The 19,697-nt window shown below is 36.5% G+C and overlaps 1 protein-coding gene across 4 annotated transcripts in view; it reads right to left on the reverse strand.

The window, feature by feature from the left end:
* The window catches only part of LOC103097375 (uncharacterized), a 150,492-nt gene that overhangs the window by 69,152 nt on the left and 61,643 nt on the right, over positions 1-19,697 (reverse strand). For all 4 annotated transcript variants that reach the window (XM_007496430.3, XM_007496429.3, XM_056802642.1 and 1 more), the window contains 2 exons: positions 11,695-11,848; positions 8,846-8,929 (listed from right to left, as the gene is read on the reverse strand). In XM_007496430.3, coding sequence (XP_007496492.1) covers positions 8,846-8,929; positions 11,695-11,848 — 238 coding nt within the window. The remainder of the gene's footprint in view (positions 1-8,845; positions 8,930-11,694; positions 11,849-19,697) is intronic.

Raw genomic sequence — 19,697 nt, forward strand, 5'->3', positions numbered from 1 at the left:
TATTCCAATGCCTCATCCCACTGCGGACTTGACTCTGAGTTTTTGAAGGACATTAGAGTATAAAATATAACAATTTCCATCAAACTTTAAATGTGACAAATTCTGCCTCTTATCCAAGAGTCAACTTTGATTGATGTGAAAAATGATCCTCAATAGAAGCCGGGCCATTATTTGAACTATTGTGACCTAAGAAATGGACAAAACCACAAAATGATTCTAAGTCCTATGTAGACCCTTTTCTATTAACCCAATGACCATGGTGGAAAGGCTGATAAAGGGGCAGAGAGTGCCAGATGTGCACTCCTCCAATTGTCCATGATCATTAACTTGAATTTTAATGATCTTTTAATATGTTACCTTCATCCAACCTCAGTGGTGACATACTATTAAAGGAACTGAAGAACATAAATATGACATTCTTGCTATAAATGAAACCAAACCCAAAGACAGAATTTACACTTAAGTCAGGGGCAAAACAGCAGGACACAGGTTCCCCTTGAAAAAGGGAATAAAAGAATTGAATTTAGTTTCTTCATATACTTAATGGTGGTAAGAAACATTTGGGGTACACTTTTTCTTTGAGACTTGCAATATTCATGGTGAGCATAATCAAACCACAAAAACATGCAGCTTTGATGCCAAAATCCTTTAAGGGGATGAAGAATAGAGAACTTCTATGAAGAATGACAAGAACACTCAAATGAAGTACATATATATGTCAATAATTTGGTCCCTTCACTGTGAAAGTGGGCACAAGGGAAACTGGTGAAAGCTACATTAGAAAATGTGGTTTAGAATCAAGAAAGGAAAGAATCCAATTAGAAAACTCAAATATGAACAGCACACTTCAAGAAAAGAATCAGAAAACATCAGAAATATTCACAGTGAACAGTGAAGTATACTAGAAAAGAGAAAAAACATTATAGTTTATCTCTTCTAACAGACGAAAAACAACTGTAAGCATAAAAGTCTTTTCAGAATCAGTTTTCTGTGCAAAGAATTTCCTAAATAGAGTCAAGGTTAAATATCAAATTAGAAAAAGCTAATCAATAACTGACATATGCTATGTTACTTTAAATTTTCCAAAGTTTTTACCTATATTATTTCATTTAAGCCTCATGAAATCTTATGAACTAAGTACAGCAGGCATTAAATTATTATTCATATTTTATATATGAAGAAACTGAGGCAAAGAGAGGTCATGTGACTTGCCTCCAACTTCATAGCCATAAAATATCAAAGAAAGGGTTGGAACCCATATTTTCTTGACTGGTCAGGAATTTTTAATAGGCAAATAGACAAAAGTGAAACTCTAAGAACTCAGAATTCTATTTTCTGAATCAGCTTAGATTTAAAAAGAGACATAGCAATGAAAGTATATTTTAAACAAAGGTTTAGAATACTATCCCAGTTTCAAAATATCATGGAGAATGACAGAAAATTGCAAGTAGTATTTTCTTTCCAAATAGTAAAAAAAGTTTGAGAAGATGAATCTAGGGAATGACAGAGAGAGAGAGAGAGAGAGAGAGAGAGAGAGAGAGAGAGAGAGAGAGAGAGAGAGAGAGAGAGAGAGAGAGAGAGAGATGAAGAAAGAGAAGGAAAGATAATCAATGCAATAATCTATGTAAAGTACTTGGAAAATCTTAAAGCACTGGATAAATGTCTGCTATTATCTTTATAGAATCATAATTGATTCTATATCATAATTGATTCATAATTGATCTTATAAAGATAATACCTAGAAAATAAGGAAGGCCAGTTATGTGCCGGGAATAAGGGAAGTACTTGAATAACTTTAGGATACTGGTGTCCTTGAGATATGAAAAGAAGCAGAAAAGGGCATCCAGAGCTTTGGAGAAATACTCAAAGATAGATTTGTAGAAAGATAAAGATCAAAATTATGCAGGATTGGAAGAAAAAGGAAAATTATGATCTGATCTAGGGACATAAGTGAGATTATACATTCATCTAAATAGCTAATAAAAGGTTGGTGAGCAAACTAAGGAGACAAATTATTGATGATGTTGGATACTTGATAAAAAGAAGTAATTGGTGAGTTGCAAAATGTGTGGGTGAAGAGTATGAAGATTCTTTGATAGAATAAGGCTAAATATGATCTGAATTTTGATATTATGCTTATTTTCCTGGTGTAAACAAAGATTGGAATATGTCACTCAATTACAAAATAAGTAGAAGTTTCTTTTTTCTCTTCCCCCTTTTTAAAAACTTTTTTTAAAACCCTTACCTTCTGTCTTGGAATCAATACTATGTATTGGTTCCAAGGCAGAAGAGTGGTAAGGGCTAGACAATGGGGGTTAAGTGACTTACCCAGGGTCACACAGCTGGGAAATGTCTGAGAACAGATTTGAACCTAGGAGCTCCCGTCTCTAGGCCTGGCTCTCAATCCACTGAGCTACCCAGCTGCCCCCCTTTTTTAAAAATTTTAAATAATTCATTTCCCACTAATTTCATATAAAAAATAATTTTTAACATTCATTTTAAAAATTTTGAGTTCCAAATTCTCTCCCTCCGTCCCATCCTTCCACTCTTCTCCCATCCTTGAGATGGTAGGCAATCTGATATATATTTTACATGTGCAATCATGTAAAACAGTTTCCCATATTAACCATTTTTGTAGAAAAGATCTCAAACCAAAAAAAAAGAACAAAGAATGTGAAATATAGTATATTTTGGGCTGCATTCAGACTCTATCAGTTCTTTACTGCAGGACAGATGGCATTGTTCATCATGATTCTTTGGGATTGTCTTGGATTACTGAATTGTTGAGAATTACTAGGTCTCTCACAGTTGTAATTCCATAACAATCACATACCACCACTTGTTCAGCCATTCCCCAATTGATAGAAAACTCCTAAATTTCCAATTATTTGGTAATACAAGAACTGCAATAAATATGTTTGTACAAATAGGTCCTTCTCCCCTTTATCTCATTGAGATATAGACCTAGTAGTATTGTTGGTTCAAAGGATACACAATTTTAGAACCCTTTGGGTATAAGTTCCATATTGTTCTCCAGAATGGTTGGGTTAGATCACAATTCTACCAATAGTGATTTAGTTTTTCAATTTGCCTGCATCTCCTCCAACATTTATCATTTTCCTTTTCTGCATTTTAGGTGGTACCTCACATCTGTTTGAATTTTTATTTGTCTAATCAAGAGTGATTTGAAACATTTTTTCTATCACTACAGATGGCTTTGATTTCTTCATCTGAAAACTGCCTGTTCATATCCTTTGACCATTTAACAATTGGAGATGGCATATTTTTATACGTTTTACTTAGTCCTTTATATTTGAAAAATGAGACCTTTATCAGAGACATTTTTATAAAAAAAAATTCCCCTCAGATTTATGCTTCCCTTCTAATCTTGGTTGCATTAGTTTCATTTGTACAAAACTTTTAAAATTTAATATGATCTAAATTATCCATTTTACATCCTACACTGCCCTCTATCCTTTGTTCGGTCCTAAATTCTTCCTTTATAACCTTTTATGTTTAAATCCTATACCTATATTGACCTCATCTTGATATTTTATATTAGTCTATCCCCAGTCTCTGTCCTATGATTTTCTAATTTTCCCACAGTTTTTGTCAAAGAGTGAGCTCTTGCCCCCAAAGCTTGGATCTTTTGATTTATCGAACACTAAATTACTATGATCTTCTAGAATATCATATTCTTCTGGAATATCATATTCCATGCCCTCTCATCCTTTAATGTAGAATCTGCTAAGTCCTGTGTAATCATTACCATGACATCCTGGAATTTGGCTATAATATTCCTGGGAGTTTTCATTTGATGATCTATTTTGGAAGGCAGGTCCTGTCAATTTATATTTTATCCTCTTGTTCAAGAATATCAGGGCAGTTTTCTTTGATAATTTCTTGTAATATGATATCTAGACTTTTTAAAAATCATGGCTCTCAGGTAGTCCAATAGTTCTTAAGTCATGTCTCTTGGATCTATTTTCAGGTCAGCTGTTTTCCCAATAAGACACTTCATATTTTCTTCTATTTTTTCATTCTTTTTATTTTTATTGTTTCTTGATCTCATGAAGTTATTAGTGCCCATTTGCCCAAATCTAATTTTTTAAGAGTTTTCTTCATTGGATTTTTGTTCCTCTTTTACTCTTTGGCCACTTCTACTTTTTAAGATTTTTTTCACTATGTTTTGTGCCTCCTTTTCTAAGTCGTTGACTTTTTTGCATTGCTTTCATTTCTTTTCCTCATTGTTCTGTTCCTCTTTTATTTAATTTTTGAAGTTCTTTATGAACTCTTCAAGCATCTGAGGCAAATTTCTATTTTTCTTCAAACTTTTGTGTGTAGCTACTTTGATTTCGTTGCCCCCTCTGAGCTTGTGTCTTGTTCTTCCTTATCTCAATAATAGTTTTCTATGATTAGGTGGGGAGATTTTAATGCTTGCTCATTTCCCCAGTCTTTTTCTTGACTTTTAATTTGCTCTTATATAAGTGGGCTCTCTTCTCAGGGTAGAAACTTCAGTTTTTTCTTTGCTGCTCTAGTTCTGTGTGTCTTCAGGTTTCAGTTCTTCCAAGGTGGTATATTGCCTATAGGTTAAGAGTTCTGGAAGTCAACTCTCTCTGCTGATTGTCTCCTCCAGGGCCTGCTTATGGCTTTCATGGCCCAGGACACTATGAGCTGTTTTGTGCTGGTATTAGGGCCTCATCATAAGCTTGTGCAGTGGTTCCAGGGCTCCCCTTTGACTTCCACCTGCCTGGCACACTGCAGACTGTCTTGTGCTGATACCCAGACATTTAAGGGGTGGGCATGGGGATCCTCTGTTGTTGACTTAGGCAGGGCTCAGGGTCTTGTTGTTGACTTGGGCCTAAGTTCAGAACCTTAAGAAGTTGGGGTTTGGGGGGTGGGGGTTTCTATCAGCTTGCACTGGTGATCTTTTGTAGCAAGATTACAGCTTCTCTGTGGACTGTGTTCCCCTCTCATCTCAGTAAAATAGACCCTTTCTGCTTACTTTCCAAGTTGTCTTCTGCAGGAAAATTGTCTTACTCTGTCCCCTTGCTGTTTCTGCCATTACAATATTTGTTTTGATGCTTATGTTAAGGTTGGTAGGAGACGATTCTAAAAGAAGTTCAAACTTTCCATGCCTCTATTCTGCCACTTGGCTGCACTTCCCCCTCACATTTTTTATATTAATCCCCTTTATAAAATTAACCTTTTGTTCTTCCAGAAAAAAATTTGTTATTTTTTCTAATTCTATAAAATTATTTGGGGCATTTTGATGGGTATGGCACTGAATAAGTAGATAAGTTCAGGTAAAATTGTCATTTTTATTATTTTTCATGGACTAACAATGAGGAAGTAATATTTTTCCTACTGTTTAGATCTGACTTCATTTTTGTGAAAAGGGTTTTACAATTGAGTTCTTATAGTTCCTGGATTTGTCTTTTGAAGTAGACTCCCAAGTATTTTATGTTATCTACCATTAATTTAAAAGAAATTTCTTTTTGTCTCTTGCGGCTGGGCTTTGTTGGTAATATATAGAAATGGTAATGATTTAAGAGGAGGTTTATTTTATATCCTGCAGTTTTGCTGAAGTTACTTATTTCAACTAAATTTTTAGGTGATTCTCTGGGATTCTCTAAGGAAATTGATATGCTGGCACACAGTTTGCTATATATAGCCTAAGACACATCAATTCTAATGCTGCTGGAATGGAGAGTTTGAAGTATGTCTTGGCAGGCATAGAAGGTGGCATTGTAGTAAACAGATTGATGTCCTGGTGCATTCCAGCTGACGATTTATGGGAACTCACGGGCACATCTTGCCATAATGATGGCCTGGAGGGACCAAACTGACTATTATTCTGAGATAGGTAATTAGAATGAGCATAAAGGACTGAACTCTCCTGAATTTGGGGACAAGACTTTTCTGAGACCATACTAATCTCTGCTCTTAAAGGGAAAAGGGCTTTCATCTGATTGACCACAGGCTTGGCTATTAAGTCTATTGGGTTACCCCAGAGTATCCTCAGTACTTGTTATGAGTCCTGGCAATTTCTTCTCAAGGACCTACCTATCAGAGCCTCTGCCTCCTCAGTAGCCACAACTCCTGAAGACTTTGGGAAAGAGTCTGAGGTATCAAATGACTGAACAACAGAAACTAATATGGTTTTATTAATGAAAACAACATTAAAACAATGACCTGCTCTCTGGTTTATGCTTCACCCTGAAGACCACATTACCAATTAAAAGTTGGTGCCAAAGGAGGATCACTGTGGTATCCAGTTTTATTTTTCTAGCCTCTCTCTATATATATATGTATTTTTCTAGTCAATATATTTTTTCCTAGTAGGAAAAAAAAATATATATATATACCAGAAAAGAACTTACCTGAAAACTTGTCAAAATTTGCACCAGCACAGCAGCATAACTGTAGAGCTAGCAACCAGTTTGAAATGAGAGAAAGGGTGGGCCTCGAGTTCCAATGATGATTTTCCTTCTGATTTAGTTTAAAATATTTTATTCTTTTACAACTCATCCACAATTGTTTTTAGCTAGGAGTAGATAAAAACTAGTAGCTGGCTCATTAAAAGGCTCTGACCATGAACTATGTATTGTATATTTAAATTTTGGTTTAGTTCAAATGAATTTGATTCAACAAACTAATTATTTATTCTATGCAATATGCTGTGCTAACACTGAGAATGTAAAATGAAAACAGTTCCTGGCCTCTCAGGTAGCTTACACTCTATTGGGGAGAGATAAGAGGGTAAAATTTACACAGATTCAATTTAACTCAACATTTATTAATAGGCATTTTCTATAGATGCAAGGTCCTACAATAGAAGTTTGAGAAAGCCAAAAATTGAACTGTAGCAGCCTCAAGGAGTTTACATCAGCTAGAGGATACAATCTGTATCATTTGACAGGTCATTTATTCCTGAAAGACAGTAGTGCTGTGTCTGAGAACAATTTAAAAGTATGACAAGGATTTTGAAATAGATGATGAGGGAACTGCTCAGGCTTACCATGAGTGAAGGGATTAAGGAGATGTGATGCCAAGTTTGAGAAATTTATAATGTGAATATACCAATATAGCACATAGATCCTTTTGTCTCATATTCTTTAGTTCCTCAGGCAACTAAAACTATTTCAAAATAATTTTCACAAAACTTTATTTTGTTTTTCATATTAGAATTTGAACAGATGTTTTGTTTTTAAATGACTATTTCTATCCAATTAGTAGTGCATGGTAAATATGAGGACAAGCTATGGTTTTAGAGTTTGAGGAGAAGGGTTATCCTTAAGGTCACGAGGTTCCTTCCACTCCACAGGATCCAAGTAATAATAGTGATCTAAAGCAACGAAGAACCTCATCTACTATCTCTACATTCCCAGAGAATCTCTGGGTCCCACAAATTGGCAAGAACTCATCAAAATTGGTCATTCAAAGCAGCCAGAATAAATGGCTTGTTTTTCACTCTTGGTTGACTCCTTATTAATATTTTAAGAATGGCAAGGGGACCTGAATAGAATCCTGCATGTTTGATAGACAAGCAGCTTGATAGCAGTTGAGAGACATCAAAGGATTGTAGGTAGAGAACTGTGAGCTGAGGAGAATTCTGGCCAGCCCCAGGACTTCCAGCTCTAGAAGGGAAGCTGAGAGGACTTGTCCTGAGTGGCTGAGGGGATCTGGAAGTCACAAGAGGGAGAAGAGCCAGATTTTCCTGCCTATCTTTGAACCTGTTTCCATCAAGGAATTTTCTACTACCTTTCCTCCATATGCCTACAAGAACCCTTGACGCAGAAGGAGTTTGGTTTGGACTCTCTCATCTGAGCCAATCTTCCTATTTTTTTCTGGGTCTCCCTTAGCCTTCTTTGGATTTGGCTTGTATTTAGAGATTAGAGATATTGGATTATAAATAAAGAAGACTGACAGCTGGAAAGGAGGCAGAGTCCTTTGGGACTCATACTCTAACCTCTGAATCCGGCTGTTGGGGGATTTAGCTTGTCAGGGCATCCTTTCCCCTTTTCTGTCAATACCTTCCTTTCCCTTTTCCAAAATAAATCTTAGTTTAAGTCAGATCTGGGTTTGGCCAATCTTCATTATAGAAAGGGGTTGAGGGATAAGGGACAGAATCCAAAGGGTAAATCCTGTCCCATCTGTGACAAACTAGACCTGGTCTGCCATCACCCTCCATAGAAGAGGGCTTGACTACAAACCCTTTGCTCTGAAACTGCTGTCTGGGATACAAGATCTTTCCCCGCAGTTGTGCTCACATTAGGACTCCAGGGATATAGTTTGTAAAAACATCCTGTGGAAAGAGAGAGAGAAAGTTTCTTTCTGTCTCTCCAAGGTTACCTCAAGCTCTGATGTCAGCTACCCCAAGGGAGGGAGAGATCTTTCCATCTTTCCCTCCATCCTTCAATTTACACCTCAGCATCCATTTTCCCTTACCACATTTCCCCTCAATAGTTTCACTGGAGCTTACATCTTTCTAATGAGACAAACCTTTCAACCCCCTCTCCATTTAAAGAGAAGGAAAAACCCCTTCCTTCTTTTGTTCAATATATTATCTGACCCCATCCTCAAGATCCCAGATTAGTGAGTATTGACCCTCTTGGGTTTTCTCCCTAAATTCCACTATGATAATCAAGAAATTCTGTTCTTTAATCCCAAAGCACCTCCCCTGCCCTAATAATCTGAAACACATAGCTTGACATTAATTATTTGGCATTTTAGTTAGGGTTCATTCTCCATTTTCTTATAAATCTCTAATTTGAAGAGTAAACGGATAAGTATTCTTTTTAACATATTTATGAATATCATCACATTTTCCCAGTGTCCTTACCTTTTTACTTATTACCAGAAGTTCCGCATTTGATTTGCATACAATTGTTGCAAATCGTCTGGTATAAGGCAAGAGACAAGTTTCCTAAAAATAAAAAGGAAATATATCTCTTTTAGATCCAAATTTTCATGCTCTTTACTTTAATAATGGAAGCTTTAGAACTTGATTTTTTCATCTACAAAATAAGAGGATGAGAATAGGTGATCTCTAGGGTCTAGAGCTAAAAAATTCTATGGTTCTATTGAACTAGAATTTCACTTTCAATTACTTACATCTGTGAAACTAATTTAAATTAATTTTAAGGAATTTTGAATTTAAGAAATTGATAAAGCAAGAGATAAATGTCACTGATCAAGTTCCCTTTACAAAATAACCAAATGTCCCAATAATTATTAATTTGTCTTCTAAAAAAAAAAAAAGAGGTCTTAGCTTTTAGGAAGCTTTAGATTAGACTTTCAGAATTTTATCTCAGTGATGAGAGTACAATCCCTAACAGTACAAATTACAACCTGCCATGTTTTTTCAGCTTGCTTCTTGTTCATGATTTCCTATAAATCTTCTAGGTATTTAAATATCCTGTGGATTTAAAATCAGTGAAGCTAGAGACATAACTATCAATTCTGGAGCCCAGGGAAAGCAACATAAAATAGCCTAGGGCAAACATCACATATCACTCCATGGAGGAAGCAATTTTTAGAGGCAAATTGACCTGGGACCTCACAACACAAGGTCTAATGTAAAGAAAAACAGCAGGGCATTGACTGCATAGGGAGGATGGAGAGGTCCCGCGACACTGCACCCATGGGTGTGGGTAAGGATACCAATAAGACACTACAAGGTAGTCTACCACTGGAGAAGGAAAGAAAAGTAGGAGTGAGGCACAGTCTGAGGAAGAGTTTAGCTGGAGTGTAGTAGTGAGGGCGAGGAAATATGTTGTCTGTTAACTAATTATTTTTTCTGATTAGGTGTTCAGTTTAATTATTTCTGTCTGTTGAAGGACTCCCTGTGGTGTCAGTACCCTCTAAATTTTAGTTCTCTAGAGCAAGCTCCATTTACCTTATTCTTTTGACAGCATGTATTCTCACCCCTTTTCCAATTATATATTTCCTGAATGACATATATGATTTCTTACATGCTCAACAGCTAAATATCTGTCACAATGGATAGAGAGCTGGACTTGGAGTCAGGGAGATCAGAGTTCAAATATTACCTCAGACATTTACTAGCTGTATGACCCTGGAATGTTATTTAATAGCTGTGTGACTCATTTTCCTCTTTTTTTTAATTCAGAGGTTAGAATAGATAGCCTCTCAGAACCCTTTTAGAGTTGTTTTTCAACAGAGAGAGAAAAAGGAAGGAATGAAAGAAGGAAGGAAGAAGGAGGGAAGGAAGATGGAAGGAAGGAAAGAACGAAGGAAGAAAGGACTAAAAAAAGACAGACACATTGATGTAATGTTGGTGAAACTAGAAATTAATTCAACCATTGTGGAATTTTAAATTTTGCACAAAATGTTTCTAAAGAGGGCATTCCTTTGATACAGCTATATTGCTAGGTATATGCCATAAAAAAGGAGAAAAAGGAGGAAAAAGTCCTATACATACAAAAATTATTTAGGCCAAACCTTTTTATAGTGGTGAATAAAACTAAACTGGATACTAAGGGGATACCTATTAATTGGGGTATGATTGAAAAAAGCTGTGATATAAGAATGTTAAGAAATGTTATTATGCTATAAGAATTGAGGGGGAAAAGAATTTCAAAGACACAAAGATTTGTGTGGTGCAAGTAGAACCAGAACAATTTCTACTATAACATCAGCATATTAAAGTGAATAGTCTTGAAGAACATAAGAATTCTAACCAATTAAATGATCAAAAAAGAGTCCAGAGGACTGATAGACAATAATAAATAAATAAACAAACAAATAAGTAAGAATAAATGAAAATTTACCCATCTCATATCAAATAATAGACTAACATGTAGGCTAAGAAATTCATTTGTAGACATGACCAATATAATATGACCAAATGTTTGGCTGTATTTATAAAACAGGATTATATATATATATATATATGCATATGTATATATATATATACATATATATATATTTTCCCCCAGGGAGTGGGGGAGGTAGGAGAGAAAAAAGGAACAACTGATCATTAAAAATAAATAAATCAAAGAAATCATGAAAAAAGATCATGCATTTTGTTCTGATATCCCCACCCCTTAAAATTAACTATAGTTATAGAGTACTAGAACCTTAGAACAATTTTCATTGTCAGCTACTCCAAATTACTCATTTTTACAGATAAGGAAACAAAGGTCCAGTGAGATCATTTGGCTTTCCCAAGGTCCTTCAGCTAATTAGTGGCAGAATCAGAATTAGAATATACACATTTGTGCAATTCCAATTCAGTTTTTCCACTATATTGTGCTATCTCTTATCATGTCAGGGAAATAGCTATGTGCAAGCAATAGGGGCAGCTATGTGGCTCAGTGAATTGAGAACCAGGCCTGGAGAGTGCAGGTCCTGGGTCCAAATCTAACCTCAGATACTTTTAGCTGTGTATCCTTGGGCAAATCACTCGATCCCATTTGCCTAATTCTTACCTTGGAACAAATACTTGATATTGACTCTAAGACAGAAGGTAAGAGTTTAAGAAAAAGAATATTAAAAATAAACAAATGATAAATTTGAAAAAATTTTTAAAGAAAAAGCATCTCAACTTCTGAAAATTTCCAGTATTTTAGAAGACTATGCCACAAGTTTCCCTAGTAATCATTTCAGTATAAGCACAAAAGCATTCTTAAAGTTAATTAAGTTAAAATTTTCTTAGTAATTATTTACCCCTACAAAATCTCCTTCTTCAAATTCATTTAAAATTTCTGAGTCAGGATTTTCAACATTTAAAGTTGATACAGCTGCTAATTTTCCAGAAAGTACCAAGTAACATTCCATTGGCCAGTGTCCTTTCTTTATAATTACACATCCAGCTTCATACCTGTCCCCCAGAAAAGAAGAAAAACATCAAAGAGAATCCCATAATAAAATAACAAATTTCAAGGCACAGTGAAAAAAGCTATTGTTATTCATTTCAAATAGCATTTATTAAACCCCTTCTATGTTTGCAGCATTTTGCTAGGTGTTGGGGATACAGAGACAAAAAGAAAACTATTCCCTTACCTTGCAGAGCTTACATGGAGAACAGTAGTTATCACCATCTTACCCAAGAGAATATTTTGGGGGGGACATATCTATTGGGAAGGGACTCTGCAGGATCATCAAACAGTACCGGAGGTGACAGGTATGCCTTTCACAAGCGTAGAGCTTATAAATCACATATAACATCATCTCAGAACAGACACAGGAATAGAAAAATATTGAAACTAAGCCACAAGCACACTATTGACCACACATGGCAGATGGCGTTAGAAACTATTTGTAAGCCATAGGCTTATAGGCTTATGGATCTAGTACCAAACAGTACCATGGACATCAAGTCCATCTTATCTATAAAATGAGGAACTCAGGCCCAAAGCGATTTGCTCAGAGTCAATCAGGTAGCAGATGGCAGAATTGTTCCCACAGAAGATAATGAAAATACAACTGTCAAATCAAAATTTTTCTTATTTTATTTTGGCAAAGAGAATGACTCTACCTTGATGAGTTCCTTGAGGGGTTTTGTTGTCAGTTGTGAGTTGTGATTAATGAGAATTCTCTTGGGTCACCACTCTTAGTGATTATCTTGCCTATCACATTTAGGGAAATAATGCTGCAGATAACTCCCCTGGCATGCCTTGATAGAGTGCTTGATTGGTCATGTGGGTCCTAGCAAAAGATGCCTCTTTGGCTACCATTATAACATGGTTGGTGATGGGGAACCTGAAAGAGACATTTTAAATGGAAACTGTAGCTGCTGAGTAGTTCCTTTGCCTTCCATTACAAGTAGGAGTTGGGAGAATGACTCCAGAGCCTGCACTATACAAATACAAATACTAGTCAGTCCAGGAATGCCTTATCCTAAGTAATATAACTACAAATTAATTAGCATTTATCAAGAGCCTACTATGTGCTAGACACCAGCAATAAAATGTCAAAATATTAAATGGCTCCTGCCCTCAAGAAGTTTACCCAGATACTGTGATTCTCTTTGTCAGTGAAAGATAAGAGAAACCTTTACAATGTTCCTTTCATAATCTTCTGTGGGAATGGACCACAAAGACCACAAGATCAAAATGTGATGATTCTAGATTTTTCATCATCTATATTAATAGGCAGCAATTTCTAAGATAACCACAGGAACACTTAGGCTTAAATATCATTTAACTCATTTTTAGGGAAACAAATTGATTAATTATTTCTTCTAATTCAGAATAATTCTTCAAGATATGGCTGATTCTCAACCTGTCTGCCTTGTAATAGGAAAATGGTAAATGCTGACCCTAAATATAAGAATAAAGCATAGGCCTATGTGGCAAAATGAAGAGATGCTATGGAAGGAGGGGAGTGAGAATGGTTGTGTTGTTGATTGATAAGAGCAACAGAAAAGAATGATCAGAACTTCAATGACAGAATTTTATTACTGCAAACTACTTTATTTCAATAATCACTGTAATATCAAGTAATGAGATTCAAAAGATACAAAAATACTAAGGAACACAAAGGAAACAACAGCATTATGTTGTAAACCTTCCCCACCTCAAGATATAAATATACAGCATTAGCTAATAATCTTTTAACCAACAAGAATGTGCCTTTTGGGGAATAGGTGTTTCCATTTCAGCAGTTTCCATGAGTAGAGAAGAATTATGTTGTTTCCTTCACTCTGCTTTGGTCACTTTACTATCTATGTGATCTTGGACAAGTTACTGCCTCTTTCTGGTTTTCAGTTTCCTCATCTGTATGGCAATAGGACTTAACTATAAGGCCCTATTTCTTCTGGCTCAAAATCTTATGAGCCTATAAACCATTTTGTGGCTTTAATGAATCATTAGGAAGGTTAGCCAAAGATCAACATCAGATAGTTCTAGAGGGTACATCTAATGGTTTTGTTGTCATCAAGTAAAGCCGAGATGAATGCTTGTAGAATTGATCAATATGGCAATCATATGGGTCATCTGCATTAAGGACCTTATTTAGACCCCATTCCATGACTTAATCATAATGTCAAGACCACAGCTTTTGGCTTCCTAGCACCTCACCCAGAATGATTCATGATAAAAAAAAAAAGGAGCCAAGACTAGGTGTAGGCAAAACAGCATGTACAACACTTTCTAGATTTCCTTATAAATCTTCCAAAATTTTTGGATAAAGAGATTTGAGACAAGTCTTGAGAAATGTCTTCTTAACTCATTCTGCAAAATAGATTCCTATTGTTGACGATAGAGAGTGGCAGAGTAGAGAAAGCACTGAGCTTGGAGGCAGGAAGACCTGAGTTTTAAATCTGGCCTCTGATGCTTGCTAGCTGTGTGACCCTGGACAAGTAACTTAACCTCTGTTTGCCTCAATTTCCTCAACTATAAAATGAGGATAATAACAGCACCTACCTCCCAAGGTGGTTGTTAGGATCAAATGAGGCAATATTTGTAAAGTACTTGGCAGAGTGCCCCACAACTGGGGCCCCTTTCTTTTCTCTTCCCTTCCCCAATCCCTTAATTATTGTCCCACAGCTACACAATCAACAGATGATGCCTTCCTAGAACAGTACCTGCATGCTATTCTTTTCTCACACCTTCATAACCCCAAAGCCTCCAGCTCTTCTCCATTGCTGATAACTACTTGTAAGCTTATAGTTTCTTGGAGAACCCACAGAGAAATCTACTGGCAAGCCTCTGTAGCTGAGCTCTGCAAATTATATAAGTGCCTTGGATGTGTTTTCCTAGTAATATAAAGCAGTTCCTTCCTGAGAAGTTTGTCTGTTGCTTTGTAGTAATGTGCTGCAAAAGATTTCCTATCATTCAAAGCTTAGCTATTCTAGAAATATCAGCTAGATAACCACTACAGTCTTTATGACAACAAATATGGTGATGGCCCTTGTGGGAAAATATCTTAGCTGACTGTATTGAATACTGATCCTTCCCAGAGGAACAGAACAATTTCCAACTTGCACCTGCAACTATTTATTGGGATTGTTACAGTTATTCTGGCATCCCAAAGCTTCTTGTGATTTATTTCTCTGAATATATTAAAGCTCTGGGTCTTTATGTCATGTAAGTAATCAAGATCATCTAATACTAGACAGCATGGAGTGCTCTGACAATTTATGGGCTTCATTTTGATGGCTACAGAATGACACATTCTCTCAAGATGGCCCTTTTTGTATAATCTGCTCTTTGACAATCTCCTACCAGCAACTAGAGCAGTGATGTGCCTGTAAGCTTGTATGTGTGGTTTAATATGCATGTGTTATAAACTGTGCACTTTCAGAGACCTCTTGACCCTATTGGCAAGAACTCTTGGTATTATGGAAAATCCTGCCAGCCTATGGGTCATTACCAGCCTTTTTTAGCAGATCGGACTTACAAGAGTCTGTGCTCCAGTGCTATGGGCTTTCAAGAACTCAGAATCACTTGCACACTGTTGTAGACCCACTCTACTGAAGGCATTGGAAAGCAACTGGAATGAAGGCCTATAGGATAAGCCAGAAGTCTTCATTGTATTCTGACCCAAAGACTAAAAGACATTCTCCTTCTATTCTCTTTCTAAAGGAAGCAGAGAGCTGAAATCCTCTTTGAAGTAAGCAAATATGCAGAGATGAAAATAAAAGAATTGAGAATGAATGGCATGGCTAGATGAAGAATGAGAGATGAGATGTACTTAGCTTTGCCCCTAACTAGGGATGAAATTCTGTGAAAAGATCATAGTTGAACAATGTGGCAGCACCTAATCCAATGTACAATAGTGATGGCCATCACTAATGCCAACAATGAAGCTGGGGAAACTCCTGTTTCATCATCTCTTACCTTACTTTGACTTTTGCACTGAAAAATACTGTATTCCTAATTTCTTTGAGTGTGTTTGCCTTCTATATTTGTTGTTCTTTTTTCTCTTTCTTTTTTTAAGGTTTATAATTATTTTTAATTTTATTTTTATTGTCATGCAAAAAACACTTCCCTATTGATCATTGTTGTAAGAGCAAAATCATACATAATCCAAACCCTTAAATAAAATCATAAATGTACTGATGTGAAAGATGCCTCCAACCATTCTTTCTCTGGAGGTGGAGAGCATTCTCTGCCATGTGTCTTTCAGAATTGTCCCAGATCATTGCATTGCTGAGAGTAGCCAAATTATCACAGATAATAATCATCCAATATTGCTATTGTTGTGTACAGTGTTCTCCCAGGTTCTGCTTATTTCACTCTGCATCAGTTCCTGCAGATCTTTCCAGCCTTTTCTGAAATCATCTTATTTATCATTTCTTATAGCACAAAAGCATTCCATCAAAGCCACAGAAAATGAAAAAGATTATTTTTCTCCTCACTTAAAATGAAGGTGTTGAAGGGAAAGACATGGCCAGAGGCAAAAGCTGGAAAACTAGTGGCTCTGCCACATGAAGGTGGGGGTCAGAGAGAGGTTCTTCAGCCTAAAATCTTATTTCTAACAACTGTTTCATCATGGTAAATCACTGGAGAAAAATCTGATGGAAGTAACACTGAGTAGTGTTAGATTATGCCAACAGAACACAAGCTCTAGCAGACTCTCTGAAGGTAGATTATTATAAATGTAAAGTTGTTTCAGTCCAGAGGCAATACATGTCATCTATGAAGTCCCTGAAACTGCAAAACTGAGACAGAATGAAGCTTTGTAATATACACAGCAGTGCCCTCAGCTGGGTATTGATTTCACTGCATTTAAAATTGCTACAACAATGAATAGTGAAAAGTAAACTTTAATTTGGGGGTGCTTTCCCCACCATTTTTGCCAGATGGATGATGCTGACTTTGGGGAAGATTGCTCTTTATTCTTTTCTATTATCTTTCATGTGACTGGCCCTGAAATCTTAGCTTGATGGAAGTTTTTTTTTAATTATTTCTTGTTTTTAATTTAAGAATAGATGTTCTGATCTTGAAATTCTAGTTAGTTTATTCATCCATGTTATTGTTTGGACATTTCTTTGGTGTTAGTAGGATTATGTGTATGTGCTTCATTTTTTAAAAAAACATATTCATGATGATGTTATTGCTTACTCTTTTTTTTAGTCATATCTGACTCTTCATGACCTTTTGGGGGTTTCTTTGACAATGACAGTAAAGTGGTTTATTGTTTCTTTCTCTAGTACAATTTTATAGGTGAGGGAACAAAGGCAAGCAGGACTAAGTGATTTGCCCAGGGTCACACAACTACTAAGTATCTGAGGCTGGGTTTGAACTCAGTTCTTCCTGACTCTAGGTCCAGTGCTTTGTCCTAACCACTGCAATATCTAGCTGTCCTTTTGATGGTAAAGATATTCCTAGAAAGCCAGACAGTTACCACTCAGCACTTCTCTGTTTGGTGGATGAACAAGGATTTTTAGTTAATACTTTGGCTCCCTCTTTGCCATTTTCCCATTCCTTCTAAGCAACCACAGCAGGAAAGTTTGGGCTATTGCTCCCAACTTGGTTCTCCAATTGCTGAGAAAGAATGTGATCAAAGAGGTCTTCTTTGATATTCTGGGCAATATTCGGGATACCAGTGAACTGATACTTGAATTTATGATCTTTCTGAGACTTTATCCTTCTTTTCTCCACCCACCCCCAAATCTCAGCAATATATGCTATTAGCATGAGGGAAACTACATTGGAAAATAGGATTTGGAATCAGGAAGGGGAAGAAGTCAATTAGAAAACTCAAATCTGAACAGTATATCAGGAAAAGAATCAGAAAATCCTGGGCACAGTGAACCCTGAAGGACACTAGAAAAGAGAACAGCATTATGTGTGCGAGCCATGGCCAAATGTCTATTTCACGCAATAAGACAGGAAATTCCACAGCCTACTCTGAGCCTCAGCAAACTGCCCATCAGCAAGAGTGAGACAGAATCCTTTACTGCTGCCATTCCCTTCTCTCTCCTCTTTTTCATCCCCCCCCCTGCCCCATGGGGGAAAGGGAATCACAAGAAGGTTCAGTCCTTACTTATAATGGATGTGTTGGTAATAATGCCCAATCTACAACATAATCACTTTCTTCCAGTGGAGCTCTACCTGGCCTGGTCACTTTGATTCCTATAAAAATAGCCTACTCTCATTCAACCACATCAAACCCTATGATTTCTCCTTACTTACAATGAGTAGAAATTTTCATGCATTATCTTTCTTGATGGCTCTGACATGCAAATACATCATTCTTTACTGTCATTCTGATTGATGAAATGATATACAGAACCACTGCAGTACCAAGGACTTTGGTGGTGAGAGCTTTCATTTTTTCCTGAGTTTGCTTCCTTGTATGGTAGAGGTGTTACAGTATTTCCTTGGGCTATCCAAGGTCCTGGTTCAGCTCCTAATGTTTGGCTGATGGTTGGTGGCAGTGCTGCCAGGTCTGGGGGGCGGGGGGGGGGGGTGGGGACAAAACAATTTATCAAATTCCTTAGTCTTCAGAAAGGTAGGGATAGTGAGAGATCTTCTCATGAGATACCTTTTAGGTCCCACAAACAACCAGTAGCCTAATAGCTAGAGACCACTCTATTGTTTGCTTCAAGATAGAAGCAGATTCTGTGTAAGAATTTAACAAATATTAAGTGCTTGCTATGTTTGAAGCACTATATTAGTACTTCTCAGTGTAAAAGAGAAAAACAGAATAGTTCTTGGTCTGAAAGAATTTACATTTTCCTGGGGCAATACAACATATATAAAATAAAGAAAAGTAACTTAAAAGGGGGAAAGCACTAATAACTAATAACAGATTAATAAGGGGGAGGATTGAGAAGGCACAGAGAAGGAAGTGTCTGACTGGCAGAAAACTTTCTGCTAGGCTAAAAATCTACCATTCGAAGCTCTAGTCTATCCAGAGCCTGGTGAAGGCTATCTTCACCAGCTTGTTGGTGTCTTGAGGGGGGAGTTAAGCCATCCATGCTAGGGGTATGTTAGAGCTGGTGCATACAGTTCTCAAGATCTGATTGTTAGACTTTCAGTGTTGTGTATTTATAGGTTGGAAATTAGTAAATACTTATAAACTAAGTTTCATTTATTGACCAGTTTTTAAGAGCATCCTAACCAGCAAGATTTAATTTTCTTATTGCATAAAATTATCCTGGAATTCATCTCAAACATCAGCTCACTGAAAAATCCAAAGCATGTAATAGATCCCTGAATGGCATCCACTAGCACACATATACATAGCAGAGAAGATAGATGGTAAGTGCTCTGATAGAAAAGTCTAATGTTCAAGTCACAAAGATTTATATCATCACAGAAAGGTCAGGAGTAATCTGTTATACTATGTTCTCTCTTCTGCAGTGCTAATCATGAATCAGGGCCAGTCTTTCTCAGCCAGCTCATCATGTTGACTGCCAGATGGCCATTATGCTCTCCACACATCCCTAAGTTCATCACTTACTCCATAGCCTACTTCTCCTGCTGGCACAATATCTCCAAGGCAACCCATTTCTTGGGAAGCATTAAAATTTGAAAATACTATCTATGAACTGAATGCTTGAAATATTTATGTACAATAATTATATATTATTCTGGAGTTACAACTTCAGAATGATTTTTCAATAGCCTAGTGAGTAACTGAAGAAACACACATATTAAATATTCTATTTCCTATGCCTAGATTTTGAATTTTAGAATTCTGGAATTTTTCAAGTACATTTTGTGGGGAATAATGTTGGGATCCAGACCCATGATATCATTGATGTAGAAAACTCC

This window comes from Monodelphis domestica, chromosome 6 (genome assembly GCF_027887165.1).
Source record: "Monodelphis domestica isolate mMonDom1 chromosome 6, mMonDom1.pri, whole genome shotgun sequence".
NCBI classification, from domain to species: domain Eukaryota; kingdom Metazoa; phylum Chordata; class Mammalia; order Didelphimorphia; family Didelphidae; genus Monodelphis; species Monodelphis domestica.